The following is a 20,288-nucleotide window of genomic DNA, read 5'->3' on the forward strand; positions in this document are numbered from 1 at the left end:
TCAATACCGGTTCCGTTTATTATATTATCAACCCCAAACGATAACAAAACGTATACTTTGAAGAATTTCTTCAAAATACCAAAACGTTACTTCCCGTGATATCCTCCCATAGAAATATAGAAGTATCTGCAATTATTCTATCTGTGCATCCAACTTATCCCATTCAATTCAATCAAATCCAATAAATCTGCTACAACGCATTAGTCAGGGCAGCATTCACCTGTTGAAGAATGCATGAATCTTGAACAAGAGCCAGATATAAATCCCAAATATCTGCCTAAGTTAATGAACCAGAAGGTGGGCCTTGGTCACTTGAAAACTGCTTCAGCAAATAATTTTCCTTTTTTTAACTCCTTAGATTCCGCTTACTTTGATCGATATCAATACATGTGTATTCAATTTTAAATGACATACATACAGTTATTTCGATTGTTCTAGCAAATATCTTCTTTTTTTCGCTTTCTTTTCCATATAAAATTCGGTTTATGGTGAATATATGAGTAAGCGTTGATTTTTATGAATACCTTGTATGAAACACTATCAGAACTTTCAATTTTGCACATTTTTGCTGAAGGCACCAAAGAGCTATCTCGAATATTTTTCAAGTTATAGACAATTTTCGGTTAAAAACATATTATTTTCAAAATCTTATCAATCTTTTCAAACAAAAAACGTTCTCACAGTTTTTTTTCACCATAAACAGAGAAAGAAATAATCTTTCTAATGCCGACAAAAGATTGAAAATCCGTTTGCGCCTTTCGGAGATATCGGCATTTGAAAACAACCATTTTTTCGAAGAAAATTTCTGATAACTCTGTAACCATAAGAGATAGAACAGTAGTTTCTTCGGCAAAAAGTTGCGCAATAAAAAGTTCTAAAAGTGCTCGCAACAAAGTTTTTGCGAGAAATTATCGTATAAAAAGTTATCAAGAAAAAACTGATTTTTCAATACCACCCTAACTTTTTTGTTAAAAAAATATCATAACTCGCGAACCATAAGAGATAGAAATTTGGATTCTTCGGCAAAGTTGCTCCAAATCGGTTGTTCTAAAATAATGTAGAACATTGTGTAGTCCTAAATGCGTCAGCAAAAAAGTTTATGTGCTGATCTCGTAAACCATGTGGGCCACCCTAATTTCACATCTCTGAAAAAAATGTCTGAAAAATATGGAGAAACTTTGCCGAAGACACCATATATCTTAAATTGACGGTTTAGGCGCAATCATTTTTGTCTTCCTAGATATGGCTTTGGGACCAATGTGCACTGTTCGACATTCCTTGAACAATTTGATTTTTACTAAAGGCTAGCTCAAAAGAAATTGCTGCAAATCTGTTGTCTTGAAGTTTTCTTGAAAGGAAAGGGATGAACTCGATTGTTCGTAATTTATCACTTAAGATTTTTCAGCCATTTGATTACGACTGAATTGTGTCAGTTTTTTTTGTCACAAAATAAAACACTATGTGGTGGGCCAAATCAATTTTAAAACTGTTATAACTGAAAATAGATAAATATTTTGACATAAGTTCGATCATCAAACTTGTAGCTAATAGTTTCAATAGTTGATTATTCGACTAAGGTCGAACTTTTGCCCCACCTTACCCTAATGTATCTATCATATCTCATATCGAAATCCGTTTGTCTGTGAACCGATCCCAGGTGCATACATCCAGCATATTGAGCAATATTTATTTGAACGCTACCGTCTGGCCAAATATCCCCATCCCCTTTCCTCCGTCTATCCCCCGATGTGTTTTGTGTGGTCAATTCCCTTCTGCCCGGCATGACACTAAAACTAAACTCCATTTCCCATCCCCCGGCAGCAACGGCCCTACCCAGGTGCAGCCGAGGCGGCCACCTCGATATCACTAATACTCTTCACCCGTCGGTGCTGCGCGTATTTGGGCAGGGTGGCCATCGACGAGGACGACGAAGCTGCCGAAGAGCCGGCGTGGTCCATCGGTGGGGCACTGACCCGATAGCTAGCTCGCTGTTCTGCTGCAGAGGATAGCGGGCTGCTGCTGCTGTTGTTGGTAGCGCATGTGGAACCGTACTGCGAAGGAACAGGTGGCGGTGCCGTAGTCGGAGGTGGCAGATGATGGATATGATGAAGGCCTCCCACGGCTGCATAGATGCCACCCTCGCTGCTGCTGAACGACGGCGTCGGGGAGGTCGAACTGTAGACGCTGTTTTTATCGGAGCCTCCCCCGTTACTGCCGTTGCCTGGACCACGGGGTTTATAGTTGGAACTTATCCGGAAGGCCTTGGTTAGGGAGCCCTGTGCGGATGAATAAGAGCGTGAAAAATTGATTAGTGCTCGGGTCGGGCTTTCTCGTTGGGTGTTTGCCGAGATGGAGTTAGGTAGATAGGAATGGCTGTCGGTATGGCTATGGAGTCTTTGAAGAGGGTTAGCAATGTAACTAACGCATGCGAGAAGTTTTTAATTTGAAATTACTTAAAAAAAATATGAAAAATAAAGTAATTCCCATTTGAATTGATACTCCTTTCAGTCCCCCTGCATTAGGGTATACCAGAAATAATCGAAAAGTGAAAATAAACTATTTTTTTTATATGGCACTCTGTGCTCGTGGCCACCCACTACTGTGCCGGAATCAGTTGATCTGTATCTTCTTTACCGATACAGATCTATTTTTAACTTATCTATATTTACATCTTCTTTCACTCTCTCCTACTCTTTTACTCTCACACCGAGCAGGTAGGCGAGAGCTCTGCTGTTAGTGAGGCTAGCGCCTGCGAAGAGGGTCAGTTTGTCTCAGTCACCATCTGATACTGACGAAGGATGGATGTGCTCCCCAAAGCACAGTCAGTCCTCCGTGAAGCGTCTTCTTATGACTGGACGGGTTTTTTGTGGAGGGGCTGGGAATCGAATCCATGACCTTCCGCTTATGAAGCGAAAGCATAACCTCAAGGCTACAGACCCCCCTTTACTATTACAATTATGTAGACAACTAAATTATCAATTATCAATTATAAGTTGTTTGAAATGCATAATGATACTTATTGACAAATAATAAAATATTCGAAAAAAATTGTAGGGCTTGAAAGTTTTTGCACAAAACGTCACAATATGACAATTTATTAACAGAAGTGAACATTTTTCATAAATTGGTGTGGCGCAACCTTAAAATATTTTTTTGTTATTCTGATTGGTTCTACAAAAATGCTATAATACCTTGATTCTTCGAACAATGATTATTTCTGGGACGCCCTACCTTGTCATTAATGCAAGCACTTAGACAGGATTTACTTTCGGTTCCTACTGGTATTTCTACAATAAATTGACGACGAAATAATGAGAAAGGAAGGTGGGGTACACTACCTGTGATCCTTTCCATGCGGAAAACTGCGTCGAATGCGGAATAGATGGGAAAGAGAGATTATAATCAGGAGCGAGAAAAAAACAGGCACGGGAAGGGTTGGGAAATGCTAATTAGTGCTTGGGAAACGCGAGGTAAATTGCCACGGTTGGGACTTACTGCTCTACACTGGTTAGTTGGTCGGCGGTCGATCGGTGGAAATTCTAGATGCAAATTGTAAAATTTACATGGTGGCGAGGTGACGGAAAAGTATACGAGCTCCGGCAACCAGCAGCGACAGCATTCAGTTGATGAGGTGTGCTCGGTATAAATTATGCGATTATTTTCTTCTCCTGTGAAATGTATTTGCATTTGAGAGCCGGCGACTATAGGAAGGGATAGGAAATTGGAATGGATGCAATCGCATGCGTTTCGCTTCAGGTTCAGGTGCAGCACTGACACCGATCTACTTGCGATGCAAATTGAATATTAAAATTAAAAGGTAGATTATTCTGGAACGGATTGGATCCTCTACGGTGAGGACGATTGTGAGGGCTTATGGCAAGCAAGGTGACTAGATAGGCACCTTAATGTTGCTGTAGCAAATTTAATACCGATTGATTGTATGAATACCTTATGTTCATTATCTACTGATTGAACTTTTTCGAACATTTAGGAAATATTAATTTTGAAGTAAATGGAACATAATGGATTAGTTATGCCTTGAACGATTAACATCATGTCAATTGTCACCAAAGAGGATAGGCAAAATGATTGAGATAGGCATAATTCTGCCCAATTTCAAATTTTCATAAGATTATGGAAAATAGATGAAACCGAATGAATCTGGAAGTAGTCGACGGCAAATTTGGTCTTGTTTTAGGAACTTACTCGGCCATGCATATTGACCACTCATCTCCGGAGATGTTCCGGATTTTCCAAGGTCATATCTAAATGCCATTTTTTCTGTCGCTTGTTATTTTGTGCGGTTTAAAGTTGTATAGATGTTTACAATTTCCCTAGAATCTACATCTGATAGGAAGTTGAATGCCGTAAGACGCATTGAGATTAGTTGAAAATCTTCAGAAAAATGACCATTTCCGTAAAACAGGTTCCGGAAAATATGGTCAGCCATGTTTGTATTTCTTATCATGTATATATTATCCAGAGCTATATCCAAATGAGCATAAAATTTCAAGATGATGCTTCCGGTAGCATATTCAGAACCATTAGACATATTGATCACTAAATAGTAGGTTCCAGGTGCCCTGGGGGAAGTGGTCAATTAGGAACATGTTTAAAACTATATCAATATGGGCATCAAACATCAAGATTTTTGAAGGTGATGCTTCCGGCTGCCATGATCATTCTATAGTAGGTTCCAGGTGCCCCAGAGGATGCGGCTTAATTCAAAACATGTCCAGAATTACATCAATATGGGTATCGAATATAAAGATTTTAGAAGGTTATGCTTCAGAAAGCACTTCCAGATCCACCGGCTGTTATGATCACTGTATAGAAGATTCGAGGTACTCCAATGGAACCAATTTCGCACTTGACCACAACCCCCGGTGCACGTAGAACAGTGGTCGAAGCAGCCGGTGGTTCTGGAAATGTTTCCGGAAGTATCACCTTCAAAAATCTAGATGTTTGATGCCCATATTGATATGGTTCCGAACATGTTCCTAATTGACCACTTCCCTCAGGGCACATGGAAGCTAATATACAGTGGTCATAGAAATTAGTTGCTCAGAAATAGTGATTAAATAGTAAACCTTGATGTTCGATATCAATTTTGACGTGTTTCCGGACATGTTTTGAATTGGTCGTATCTCTCGGGGCACCTGGAACCTACCCTAGAGTGGTTATGACATACCAGCCAGTAGTGCTGAAAATGCTTCGGGAAGCATCACTTTTGAAGTTTGATGTCCATATTGATATGGTTCCAGGTACGTTCCTTATTGGCCACTACCTCCAGAGCATTTGGAGCCCACTATAAAGTGGTCAGTACATCTAATGGTTCTCAATATGCTGCTGGAAGCATCATTTTGAAGTTTGATGCCCACTTGGATACAACTCCAGATAATATGAACATGATTAGAAATACGAATATGACTGATCGAAAATAGTTTTACGGAAATCGTCATTCTTCTGAAGACTTTTACCGAACTTTAATGCGTCCGGTGGCATTCAACTTCCTATTAGTTGAGGGATTCCACGGAGGCATGCAAGTCGATTCTGATCGACCATTTCAAAAATATCTGAAACTTTGCACAGTTTTTCAGTTCCATCTAAATCGTCATTTTCCGATATCAAATCTTCAAGTTGAGTCACGACTAACTTTTCAAAAGGGTGTATGTGAAAATGGTTCAAAAATATTCAAAAAGCTGCACAGCAAAAACGGTTCGTTCGATTGTTAGACAACTAAAGAAACAAAGTTAGACAACTAAATAAAGATTCCAAAAAAAATACACACAGTAAAATTTTTTTTTTTTGCATTAAAAAACATCATTTTTGTCACAAAAACTCAAATATCTCAAAACCCTATCGGAATACCAACGTAATTTTTTGAAGGAAAACGGTCCATTGTATTAGCTATCTACCACAAAAATTTGGTGATGGTAAGCCAATAAACAAAAAAGTTATGACAAAAAAGTTATCACAAATTTGACACTTAGTGAATTTTTTTTTTTTCATTGTTAATTTTTTTTAGGACCGCAGTTTGTTGCTGATTTTTTTTGTTAAGGGTACCACATGAGGTTAACAAGTTGTTTTCATGATATTTTATTTAATTATTCATAACTATTATAGCATCTATTAGAAAGTTAGACGCGATCCAGTGTTGTGATCTAAAGTCTTGATAGTGTCATATTTTTTATTGTACGTAACTGAAGAAAAATCCTCTCAATAGTGTTGAAACCTTTTGATAAAAGAAACCTATAAGAAATCTAATATTGAAGACAAAAGCTACAAAAAAAGTTTTCTATACAGGTATACGACTAGTTTACCTGCAAAAAGTTTACCTCGTAGAGAACAAGGCGGGTCTATACCCAGGTGATCTAGTATACGTAAAGCAGGTCGGTTTTCTCGGCGCTGGTTTTCTCCACAAAGTTAAAATCTGATTACACCTGGGTATAGACCCGCCTTTGTAGAGAAGAGACTTTGTTAATCACATTTGGGAGAAAGCGAGTAACTTCAACAACATCAAAAACATGATAGGTACATACCATGAACATACTCACGAAAAAGCTAAAAATATACTACCACTATGGTTATAAAAGATTTAATTGTAAAATTTTTCTTCAGTCCAGCAAACGACACCAAACTAGTCAGTAAAAACTTAAAGGTGATTTTGTTTATTAAAATCTAACGAGCAACATGAGTAGTCGCTTTCTCAACTGTTGCAGGCCGTTTGCAGAAAAAAAGTGTTCGAAAGAGCTACGAAATCTCACCGAAAGCACCATAGATAAACTGAAAGCGGCTGGTTATGCTCCAATGTCTACATTGAATACAAATTTACGCATTTGTACGTCCTGCCGTTTAAACGTTGACAAACGGGCAATCTGTACATCATCGGTGGATCAGGTTGCAGGAAGTTCGAAAACAACAACAACTGAGGAATTACTAGATGCACCGACAACAACTGAGGAGTTACCAGAAGTACCAAGTGCAGATAGTCTTGCCACGGTACTATCAGCGACATCTGTTTCAACAAATCAATCAGAAGATGAGTGCATCCAGAAGGTCATCATCGAACGCTTCAACGAAGGGATAGCTGGAATAAAAGTGACTCCGATTAAATGGACGAAGATGGGTTACGTCAATTATCCCGAGAAAAAATACCGTGAAATCAACGAAGCTGTACGAAGAAACCTCTTCAAATTAGGACCTGAGGATGTGGAAAATACAGACTACGATGAGGTAATTATGAATATGAAGGAAAGGTTCTCGAATCTAGCCACGACAAGGAAAGAAAAATTATTGATTTTGTCGATGCTGCCAAGCTCGTGGTCTATTCAAGACGCCATTGATGAGTTCAAAACCAATAGAAATACAGCAAAAGAGGCAAAACAATTCAAAAATAACTGTCTTGCAACCAAAAATGCTAGGTCGAGTACTTCATTAACAGATGAGACAAAAGAAAAAATAATTCAATATTTTGAAGACGATGAAGTAAGTAGAGCTATGCCTGGCCAAAAAGATTATGTATCTGTAAAAAAAGATGGAAAGCGTCAAGCAATCCAAAAACGATTAATGATGACTACTTTGAAAGAAGCGTATACACGCTTCAAGGAAATTAACGAAAATATTAAGGTAGGTTTTTCCTCATTTGCAAGCCATCGTCCAAGGCAATGCAAGCTTCTATCCAATTCAGGAACACATAATGTTTGTGTGCACAACACACGAAAATATTAACCTAATCTTACATAGTTTGAAAAGAATCAATTTATCAAAGGATATTAAAATGTTAACTGGTAGTCTTTTGTGTGAAAATACAACATCAAATTGCTATCTACGATCTTGATCGGATTGTCCAGATTCTTCATCATTGGAAAATACTTTATTCGCTGAGTTTGAAGAAAATTATATTGATCATTTATCATTTGAGGTGGGTGACCAAGGATAGGTGTGACCTAGAAACTATTGTAAAACCTGTAGATGAGTTTGTGTCATTTTTTTGCTTGAAATTAGAAAGTTTAATTCCTCACGACTTTATTAAAACAGAGCAATCCCGCTTTTTAAAAAATACGAAAAATACATTACAAGATGGTGAATTTTTAGTCATTTGTGATTTTTCTGAAAACTATAGCTTTGTATTGCAAGATGAAGTGCAGTCCCATCACTGGAACGTAGAACAAGCTACAATTCATCCATTCGTTATTTTTTTTCAATGAAAGTACGCAAATTGAACATTTTAGTTTTATTGTAATTTCCGAAGATTTAAGACACGACTCAGTATCTGTAAATTTGTTCATTGCCAAAATGATTAACTTTTTACGCGTTGATAAGGATAAAGAAATCAGAAAGATATATTTCATGTCTGATGGAGCAGCATCGCAGTACAAAAACCGTAAGAATTTTTCGAGCCTATGTCAATTTAAATCAAAGTACGGAATTGATGCAGAATGGCATTTCTTTGCTACGTCACATGGCAAAGGTCCTTGTGATGCTATTGGAGGAACCATAAGGCGCATGGCCACAAGAGCAAGTTTAGCCAAAGAACGTGAGCATCCAATTAAAACTGCAAAAAAACTATTTGATTGGGCGAATCGCAGAAAAGAAGAAGATTTAACAAAATTATCATTTTGTTTTACTACTACTGAAGAGTACGAATTAACGGCATCAGAGCTCAGCGAGCAATATAATAACGCGAAAACGATCCAAGGAACCCAAAAATTTCACTGTTTCATTCCATTGTCAGAAAATAAAATTAAAGCAAAACTATACTCGAACTGTACTGATAATGATGCAAAAGTGTTCGATATTGTAAAAAAATTGAATAACAATAAATAAATAAATAAGTATTAATAAAATGTTTTCATGATCTCATAACGCGTACCCAAATCCAAAACTTTTAAAGTTTATATATAACATTTAGAAACTCATCGATCATACTCTAAAAAAATATCCTGGTAAAAAAAAAAATTATTTTCGTGTAATCTGTTACAGTAAGGACCCGATTTTGTCAGCCCCTCGGTGAATTTTGGGCTGACAAAATGGGGAACCTGACAAAATCGGGTCATTTTATTTTGTTCCTGTTTTTCAATTTTTTTTTGTTTTACATGGTTACATTGACTTTTAAGAGGGCGATGAAAATGGGCGTAGCCAGTTTTTTTTATCAGGGGCTCCCCCCTCCCTTATATTAGTAATATCGATTTTTAACACTTAATAAAAGGCATTGTCATTGCCCCTTCTGGCTACGCCCATGCGTGCATGACATCAACATCATCGTCAATTTGAATGTAAACGTGGTAAAACATGACGATAACAATTTTTTGACAAATTTTAAATAGGCTGACAAAATCGGGTCAAAAAGCTGACAAAATCGGGGGTAGACAAAATCGGGGGCAGACAAAATCGGGGGCTGACAAAATCGGGTCAGTACTGTAATTCATTTTAATTTATACATATACATAATATTTATACATATAATATACATAATACTAATGAATACATGAAAACGACTTGTTTAATTCACGCAAGGCCCTTAACAATAAAATCAGCAACAAACTGCGGTTCCCGTAATAATTTACACCGAAATTTTTTTTTTTTCTACTAAATGTGAAAATTGTGACATGTTTGAAATGTCATAAATTTTTTGTTTATTGGTTTACCATCACCAAATTTTTATGGTAGATAGCTTATATAATGGACCGTTTTCCCTCAAAAAACTACGTTGGTATTCCGATAGGGTTTTGAGATATTTGAGTTTTTGTGTCAAAAATTATGTTTTTTAATGCAAAACAAAATTTTTTTACTGTGTATTTTTTTGGAACCTTTATTTAGTTGTCTAACTTTGTTTCTTTAGTTGTCTAACAATCGAACGAACCGTTTTTGCTGTGCAGCTTTTTGAATATTTTTGAACCATTTTCACATACACCCTTTTGAAAAGTTAGTCGTGACTCAACTTGAAGATTTGATATCGGAAAATGACGATTTACATGAAACTGGAAAACTGTGCAAAGTTTCAGCTCAATAGAAAAAATGAATTAAAAAATTTACCAAATTTTGGTGCTGTTGCTTGGAATCACTCAGTTGTAGTTTCTAGGAAAATTGTAAACATCTATACCGCACAAAAATACAAACGACAGAAAAATTGCCATTTAGACATGACCTCGAAACATCTCCGGTGTTCGGCGGCCAATGTGTTTAGACAAGCAAGTTCCTAAAACTAGACCAAATTTGCCGTCAACCGCTTTCGGTTGCATCCAATTTCATAAAGTTATAAGCATTTGAAGTTAGGCAAAATTACCTATTTCAATCATTTTGCCTTTTCCCTGTAGTCCTCAAATTCGATAACTCTGGACAAACTTTTGAAAAGAGTACATCGACATAAGCAAACAATAGCTTTGCAAGACGTTGTTGAGCCCAATTCAATTCGATAACGCTCACTAATACCACTAACAGGAAGAGCTAACATTGATCTTCCTGATAGTGGTGTTAGTTTGCCATCTGTCCGAAAGGATCATTTGGCCGAAAATGGAAACAATAGTGAACTACAGTTACCATGAATTTGTAATGAAGCTTAGAAGATTAAATTATATTATTGACATACAAATATTTAGCTATTCAGTGCTGAAAGAAGAATATCCAAAATGTAAGCAACTCTGCTTGCGGTACGTCCCCACTGGGACAGAGCCTGCTTCTCAGCTTAGTGTTCTTATGAGCACTTCCACAGTTATTAACTGAGAGCTTACTATGCCAATGACCATTTTTGCATGCGTATATCGTGTGGCAGGTACGAAGATACTCTATGCCCTGGGAGGTCGAGAAAATTTCCAACCCGAAAAGATCCTCGACCGGTGGGATTCGAACCCACGATCCTCAGCTTGGTCTTGCTGAATAGCTACGCGTTTACCGCTACGGCTATCTGGGCCCCTCAAATACATCGTGCTTTTCATTAGTAGATGTTTCCATATCTCGTTATCTCCACTTGTCGATATCACGGGTGAGGTAAATTTCACTCCATAACTCGATATCTATTTAAAAACTCTTCCTATTTGGGGAAACATGGACTACTTTTTGTGTGGAAATGAATAAAGACTGGTAAGTTGTAATGGAAGTTTGAGAATATGTGAGTAAAAATGTATATTGTCATTAAAATATCATGATTTTTCGAGCATTTTGACATAAAGTTTTCAAATAATATGATCTAAAATAATATCAACAAAATAGGAACTGGTCATAAAAGTATAGGAAATACAGAAATTCGTTCTTTTGATAAAATGATTCTTCGTGTCGGTATGTGCTTTCACTCGATAATTCTGTAAGTCGATGAACCCTTGAATATCGAGTTGTGCAGAGTCGACTGTGAAAAATAAATGAATGATCCAAAGAAGGGAAAATCTTTCATGAAAATGTTAGCAAGTGTAATACAAATAATTATTCTAAAGAACTGCCTATGTTTATAAGAGGGGAAAATTTCTGATGAAATCATTAAAAATCAATTCAAACCTTATCACACCATTGGTAACCCACACACGTACTCACCATTAGCTTAGACCTTAGAGTCTTAACGCTACGCGTGGAGTTTACAACTCTTTCCTTAATTAACAGGTAGATTTTATCATTCCACTATGGGCCAGGGACGCAATCTGGCGGGACAAAATTAATAACTCGGTAACGAAGCGTTTCCGGTATTTGGTGTCTTCGGCAAAGTTTTTTGTTACAACGAGGACCATCTACTGACATAAACGGATAGTTCGTAAACCGTCCGCATAGGTGGCGCCACAATCTAACTTTTTACTGTGACGTTCTAGAGACTTGGCATGTTCGGCAAAGTTGTTCATTTTGATAAAATAAACAACTCTCTCGAAGACGTCAAAATTCCACAGCCTACTGTTTTCAAGTTATTGGCGAAATAAGAGAAAATTAGTGAAAAAACGATTTTTTCACCGAATTTGACATTTTTCCTAAGAACCATGTCATAATATATTTATTGCTGATAAATATACAACGAACGCAAGCTCTGGTGGAAAAAAAATAATAATACGACGCATAAAACCTAAGAAATTATGAAATAACTTGAAAAAATAGGGCAATTTTTAAACCTTAATATCTCCAAAAGCGCAAAAAATCGCAAGCTCAAATTTCCAGGCAACATAGAACAATACTTGATGGAACGGATGTCAAAATTCCAGAAAGGTATATTTTGGTGTTTTTGAGATTTTTTTTTAATTTTTTTACTGTTTCCTTTCCATTACGCGATTAATATTGTCATAGCAAATATTTAAGTGTATGTTTAAATTATCGGAAAAATATATTTTATTGTTTCATGAAATTATTACACCTGCTTACAGTACAAGCTGACTTTGGATTTCATCTCGAATTCGTTGTCACAGCTTTCCGGAAGCTCAAAATTTAAGCAAATCCGGTGATTAAACACATATTTAAGGTTAAACAACCTAACAGTTCTCAAATTCGAAGGAATCTCCAAATTGATACCTTTGATCTGTATCCTCTGTTTCGAAACATCCAAGAATCAACGCTCTTTCCGCTTTAAAACAAATCTACAAGCTCCGGACAAGAGATCGTGCGCTCTGAAACTTTAGTATTTAGAGATATCGACATGAATATGCTTTAAAATTGAATTTTCCGTGTTAAAAGTAACACATTCACAAAATAAATTGCTCATCTCGAACCATGATGACAACAATTAACTGACATATGATCAAGTCTTTCATGGCACACTATATAATTTGAATTATTGAAGAAAAACAATTATGTACCCAGTTTAAATCTACACTTTCATCTACATTATTCGATATCAACTCAAGGAACTGCTCTTAAACTGAATTTCATGGCTACTATGATGGCTTTTTTAAACAGTTTTCTGAAAGTTTCTGTTCCACGACTCGTTATTTCTTGAAGTCGATCGTCCCTTCAGATTCCTCATGGAAATTAACTATATTGGAGAAATATAACCATTTAAAAAAATGATAAATCTCAAAAACACCAAAATATACCTCTCTGGAATTTTGACATCCGTTTCATCAAGTATTGTTCTATGTTGCCTGAAAATTTGAGCTTGCGATTTTTTGCGCTTTTGGAGATATGAAGGTTCATTTTTTTTTTTTTTTTTTTTTTTTTTTTTTTTTTTTTTTTTTTTTTTTTTTTTCTTTTTTTTTTTATCTTTATTAACGAGATTTTTAGCCCTAGGCTAGTTCATCTCGGGACCAACGGCTTTACTTCCCTTCCGAAGGAAGTCGTCACTACAATTTTTTTGTCAGTGACTATCTCGGGGATGGGATTCGATCCCAGGTCCTCGGCGTGAGAGGCGTGTGTTCTAACCACTACACCAGGTCCGTCCCCGCATATGAAGGTTCAAAAAATTCTCTATTTTTCAGGTTTTTTCATAATTTCTTAATTTTTATGCGTCGTATTATTAAAATTTTTCCACCAGAGCTTGCGTTTGTTGTATATTTATCAGCAAAAAATATTATATGACATGGTTCTTAGGAAAAATGTCAAATTCGGTGAAAAAAATCGTTTTTTCACTAATTTTCTCTTATTTCGCCAATAACTCGAAAACAGTAGGCTATGGAATTTTGACGTCTTCGAGAGAGTTGTTTATTTTATCAAAATGAACAACTTTGCAGAACATGCCAAGTCTCTAGAACGTCACAGTAAAAAGTTAGATTGTGGTGCCACCTATGCGGACGATCTACGAACCATCCGTTTATGTCAGTAGATGGTCCTCGTTGTAACAAAAAACTTTGCCGAAGACATCAAATACCGGAAACGCTTCGTTACCGAGTTATTAATTTTGTCCTGCCAGATTGCGTCCCTGTCCCATAGTGCATTCTCTTGGAGCATTTATATAGCAAAAAATAGTGAAAATACCGAATTTTCTTTTAATCATATTGAAACATCATCAAGAAGGCGTCATTTACAAAAGTTCGATGTAAACTCATTATCAATGAATGATTTTTTTTCTGAATTCACCTCTAGGAATTCTTAAACGTTTTATTTTTCAATCCCAAAGACGTTCATCCAAGTTAGTAAGTAAGTAAAACTCTATTCCTTCAGCAAATACTTAAAAAAATCAAATATTTTGAGGGATTTTTAAGATGATATCAGACATATTTGTTTTTGAATGTTTAAAGGGATTGCATCTGTAATTGAATATTTTTAGATTTAAGCCTTAAGAGTTCATCCAAATTTTCTTTCAAGAAGTTTTTTTTTCAATTTCCAGACAAAACAATGTTGTCTTCAAGTATTTTTTTAAGCATATGATAAATAGTTGTTACAATTATCCCAGATTTCATCATGGAATTTCCCCCAATTTACTTCAGAAATTGCTTTAACGATATGTAAGGGTTTCCACCAGCTTTTTCATAAATTATTATTATCTTTATTAAAGAGACTTGCAGCTCAGATCATGGCTGGTTTGACTCTGGGGAGCTATTACTTAAGTATTTATCAAACAATTCCTCCAAGGGCAACCAATCACTATTTCTTATTTTTTCAGAAGCTGATATGCTGAAATACAAATGTTCAGAAGTGGGAATTCCTGTATAATTTCTAAAATATTTTCTGGAAGAATCACATAATGAAGTCTTTGGTCTTTGTATTTTTCTTGGCTGAGTCAGATCCTTTTTCTCAGATTTGAAGGGATTTCCATAGAATTTCTCGTAGATTGAAGTAGGGCAAAATGGTCCAAAATGCCACTTTAAGGATTTGTGTCGTTTTCTTGTAGTAAGATCCACATTTGAAGGCCATTCGAAGTCTTAACAGTAACTTTACAATATTTACTAGCTACCACAATGAAAACATTTCCCAAATGTGAGTTTTTTTACGGTTTTAAATCGTGTCGAAAAGTTGATTAAAAAATGGGGGTGGTTCAAAATGACCAAATGGGTGGGGTAAAATGCCATTTAGTATGGAGTTCTAAGATTTAGCAACCATGCTTCCTCATGAGTTTGCTCTGTGGCATGGAAACGTTTATTGGTTATAAAGTCAACGGAAAACCTTAATATTTAGGCAAAAAAGTGAAAAGTGTTGAATATCACCGGGAAATTAAGTAAAAATCTATAAGTTTATGTCCATGGATTGTAGCAGCACTTCTTGAGTAAACGTATTTGAACGCCGTTTGGCAAATTATACAGATTGAAACGTTCTAGGAATGATTCAATGAGTCGGGCCATTTTACCCCATCTGTGCGTATTGGGCCATCTTCCCCTACTTTTTGTTGGAACCCATTGATAGAAGCTATATACAGCCAAACCTTTTCCTACGCTCCAAATTTCAACTTACGCTCCCTGTTTTTACGATAGAAGTTCCAACTTACACTATCTTTTATTACGCTCCTGCCTGATGGCGATCCACGCGAACCAAAGTAAGCTTTGGTATTTCTGGAACGGGGCCGATGAGTAGATGACGGAAATCGATGGCTGACGCCATTTTGGAATCCAAGATGGCGACTTCCGGTTTGTAAAAATCACGTTAAACTCATGTAATATGAATATTTTTGGAAAGGGACTGAGAAGATGCCGGAAATCGAAGTCTGAAGCAGTCGAAACATATGCAATATGGGTATTTTCCGAACAGGACTCATCGGGACCCATGTTGCATATGTTTCAAGTGATTTTCACAAACCGGAAGTGTTATTTCGCATTCTAAAATGGTATTTGATGTGGATTTTCGGCATCTACTCATCGAACTCGTCTCGTAAATACCCATACTGCATGGGTTTCAAGTAATTTCTACAAACCGCAAGTCGCCATCGTGGATTACAAAATGGCGTCAGATATGGATTTTAGCCTTCTAATCATTGATCCCGTTCCAAAAATACCCACATTGCATGGGTTTTTCACAATCAGAAAGTCGTCATCTTGGATTTCAAAATGGCATCAGACATAGACTTTAGCCTTCTACTCATCGATCTCGTTCCAAAAATACCTATATTGCATAGGCTTAAAATTATTTCCACAAACCGGAAGTCGCCATCTTGGAATGAAAAATGGCGCCATACTAAGGTTTCTGTCATCCCTATTGAAACCTCTGAGAAGAACCAAGGACCCAAACTATTTCTTCAAAAAATTTAGATAGACATATGGTGTCTTCGGCAAAGTTGTAGAATTGGCAATTTGGAACAACTTTGTCGAAGACACAATTTTTCTATCTCTTATACTTTGTAGAACATTTTTCATGTCTTCTACAAAGTTGTTGAACATCTTAAAACGCGTGTTTTTGCTGAACATTGTTCCTCTCTATCTCTTAAAGTAAAAGAATTATCAGTCGAATTCGTTTTAATAAGGCTTATTTGTTTGATAATAAAAACCCATGCAAAGACGCTTATAGACAAAAGTTTTTATCAACTGCCGAAAGGGGAGATATGGTACTTTCATGATTAGTAAGAGTTGTCTGCGCCATTTTGCGCCGAAGTCAGTTATAGAGGCCTAAACTACCCCTTGAAAAAAGAGTAATTCATGAATAACTTTGTTACTTCAAAAGATAGGGTGATAATTTGTTCAGCAAAAACACGGGTTTTTCTATGACAAACAACTTTGTAGAAAACACAAAAAATGTTAAAAATCTTGGAAAAAAGTTATGATAAATAATATGATTTCTAGGGATCATTCACATACAACGGCATACATCTCAAAAAGTATAAGAGATAGAAAAATTGTGTCTTCGACAAAGTTCTTTCAAATTGCCAATTCTACAACTTTGCCGAAGACACCATATGTCTATCTCAATGTTTTGAAAAAATAGTTTTTCTATCTCACTGCTAGGTGGATTGATCACAAAACTTTTTTCGTCAAAAGTTGCGCTTTAATATACCAAGAAACTTCTCCGAACAAACTATATCGCTAAAATCAACGGTTAGGGCGCTATTCAAAAAGCGCATGAAAACGAGAAAATAAAACACAGTGCGGTAGAGGGGTTAAAAGTAGTCAATGGAACACTTTAAGAGCTTTGAAAAATGCGTAATTTCATGAGTGAATGAACTCTCTATTTATATAAGTTTGGCAGTTATGGATCAATGCACGAGTTCACTATTTGACGTTTGAGCTGTGCCGTCAAATTAGTGAACTCGTGCATCGGTCCATTTTTTTTTTTTTTTGCAAAACACGTGTACTTTGATAGTGAAAATCTCTGATGAGGGCAAACACAAAAATATTTTTCAACGGCATTCGAAAAGAAAAAATTGTATTTGTTCATAATTTATAGATGTATTATTTCAGTAACTCTAAAATGTCTTGAAAAACAAAGATTTTTTTTTATAAGAAAAACATCAATAGCTTTGGAATTGAATTAGATCTTTTAACATGCAAATTTGCGTTTTGTTAAGTTCTAAAAATCCGCCTTCAGATGGTATTTTGTGTTTTTTCATAGTTCAGTAATCAATATGATTAAATTTTTTGATTTCATATTCATAAAACATATCAGGAAAATCTTTTCCAAATGAATTATATTATGTTTAGAAAAATGGTAAAATTGCATGTTAATTTTCTTACATTCAATAAAACGAATCATATGAAATAGGTTAAAGATATCGTCAAACATGTAGCTAGTTTTTGAAATGCCAACTTTTGTTTAAATTTTTGTACGCATGAAAGAGATTGAGAACAATTCACCTAGATTATTCTATGGAGTCTGGATAAATTTAAATAGCTGAACAGTTGATGGTCTAAATTACTAGACTACAGTATTTTCTTACAGGTTTCGGTAAACACACAACCGTGCTCTGTAGATTTCTAGTAAATTAAGGTTTGTTGGATTACCAAGCTGGTAAAATTCACCGGAATCCGTCGAATAAACTTAGTGTGCATCTTTCACTAGTAATTAAAAATATGATATTCTGATTTTGTCAGCTTTTTTAAATCGTAGCCCCTGAAAAGAACTAAAACAAAAATACGATTTTGAAGCTGAATATCGATTGTTTCACAACTAAAAAAAACAAAACTCCACAAAGTGATATTTATCGAATTGTCAGTTTCAATATATTTTCTCTATCTTTCATCCTAGTCCCATTCCAATATTGTGTCTGTCGTATGCATGATACATTGTAATCTGGAATTTGCGTAATTGGAAATTTTATTAGTACTTACTTCCGAAAAGTTTTGATTTGATCATTTGTCCTCTGCTTTTGTCTACGTTTGATTGAGTGACTTTTTTTTCTCGAAGTATATACAAATTATTGTTTTCGGCTGAGAAATGCCTAGTTTTCTCCGTATCAAATGACTTTTACCACATTTTCTATCGATATTCTTTGTTTTCTGTTCACCATTAATTTACATTCAATTGAATTACTTCTATTTGATTTAATAAGTTTTAGATTTGATTTATCTTTCAATTCTGAATAAGTCTTTTGCATATCAACATAACTAACCACACTTTCATTACAATCATTCCGGTTTGTCTTATCTACGAGTTGTTTGACGTGGTCGTTTTTTATGGATTCACATTCCTCTTATGATTTGTTTTAAATTGTCTGAATATAAAGCGATAGACATCGTCGTTTCACAATCCTTCAGTATTATCGCACCGATTTCAGGAGGATCACCAATAACGCAAAACATATACAATTGTGAGGGGTTAATCGTCATTGAAGTAACGCGATCAAACGCGATAAGCTTTTATAATTCAGCAATTGGGGGCTGATTAACGACTGAGAATCGCACCTACTTGTAAAAACCGAAAAAAGAGAATTATTCTGACAGGGTTCTTTGGAAACCGAGCTGGCTGGCACGTGGCACGATTACGGATTCATGAGATGTGGTGGGAGATGGTTTTCGGTGAAAAGGAAGACGGGGTAATGTGCGTCCTTATAAAGAAAAATAGAATTTGAGCTGTGAATTTCGTTGAAAAATTTCATTCCTATTGGTTTTGCAAGGAAAGTTTAACAATTAAGCTAAATCATAAAATAAAAGAATCACAAGATTTAGGTAATCAAATCTCAGAATTTTAATATAAAAGATATGAAACGAAAAACAATTTTAAGCGGATTGTTTGCAGCAAAATTCAACTTTTTTTTTTCAAATTCTAATGCTTGATTTGCATTTCTATGTTTTGATTGGGATTAGTTTTTGCAATATGATTTTAATTTTACCTATGGGTTTTGTCCATACTTCCTCAATTGGTTAAATTGTTTTTGAATTATTCTATCTGTTTTATTCGGAGATCGGCATGTTTTTGAGGCGTATTTTGATAGAATACTTATTGTGCTACCCTAATGGCGCATTTTGCACCTAGTTCCCTTGTATAAACCAACAACGACGATAACGATAGAAGCGAACCGTCGAGGGAATTGTGTTTGAATTTTTGTGCGTTTTTGGATGAAGCGTTTGTACGTGATAGATACGGGTAGCGAAAAAAAAAACTGGGTTCTTGGTTGCATTTGGGAAGCGGGAATAGTTTAAAGGGGACCAAAATAAGACAGAAGAGTTGAGTACAAGCACGTACCAATCGTTCTTGGTGGCTTAAATGGGATTGTTGAGTACAGCATTGCAACGATGACCAGTCGGATGGGAAATGTTCAATGAAAATGTGAAAGTATTTAGTCATTTTTCAAAGCGGTGGGAATACAAATTAGGTTGGCTCATGTGAATTTCCAATAACTTTTTTTCAAAAATCGCAAGCATTTATTTTGAAAGAGCAGGTATCACCACTATGAATCTCAGATACGCTTGTCTTCAATTTCCCCAGAGAAGATCCATAGCAGGAAGCCTTCAATCCTTTTAGTGAAGTACACCTTGTGATCAAAAGGCAAATATCAGGAAAATCATGTGCCGTTGTCAAGCCATGCAAAAGACATAATACAAATTGCTGCAAGACTACTATCAAAACGAGAGCAGGTTGCCTTCTGAAAACCACACCAGTAGAAGGCACAGAAGAGCTAATCAATACCGATTTCCGTGTACTCCTTCCGAAGCAGCCCCCAGGAGCTGTCCTTCCCGTCTTCATTCAACCGAACAATGTATACATGAATTACCCATTTCTTACACCTCGTCTGGAAATATCCGGGAATCTGTTGCGTTTTATTAGGGGCTTCCCATCCTTCGATGATGTGCTCAGTTTTCGATTAAATCCTTCCCTACCGAACTATGGGCAATTTCTTTATAATCGAGCGACCAATTTTGTGATACAAATTTGATATTTTGTTTTCAAAAACTAAAACTATAAAAAATCTTTACAATAGAATCATAAACAAGATAAACCTATCATAACAAGTTTTTTTTTTAATTTTTGGCCACTTGATCGCCCATTGTGGCTACACAAGATTGCTGGCTGCTGTTTGCTGAAGG

General features: G+C 35.9%; 1 protein-coding gene across 4 annotated transcripts in view; it reads right to left on the reverse strand.

The window, feature by feature from the left end:
* Window positions 1-1,217: 1,217 nt before the first annotated feature.
* Window positions 1,218-20,288, reverse strand: part of LOC5579251 (kazrin) — a 330,370-nt gene continuing 311,299 nt past the window's right edge. For 2 of the 4 annotated variants that reach the window (XM_021840643.1, XM_021840642.1), the window contains exons 14-15: window positions 3,339-3,362; window positions 1,218-2,276 (exon numbers count right to left, since the gene is read on the reverse strand). In XM_021840643.1, the coding sequence (XP_021696335.1) occupies window positions 1,830-2,276; window positions 3,339-3,362 (471 nt within the window). In that variant the 3' untranslated portion in view covers window positions 1,218-1,829. Of the gene's footprint in view, window positions 2,277-3,338; window positions 3,363-3,495; window positions 3,669-20,288 lie in introns of all 4 variants that reach the window. The other 2 variants (XR_002499542.1, XM_021840644.1) reach the window with 2 other exon arrangements.

This window comes from Aedes aegypti, chromosome 2 (assembly GCF_002204515.2).
Source record: "Aedes aegypti strain LVP_AGWG chromosome 2, AaegL5.0 Primary Assembly, whole genome shotgun sequence".
NCBI classification, from domain to species: domain Eukaryota; kingdom Metazoa; phylum Arthropoda; class Insecta; order Diptera; family Culicidae; genus Aedes; species Aedes aegypti.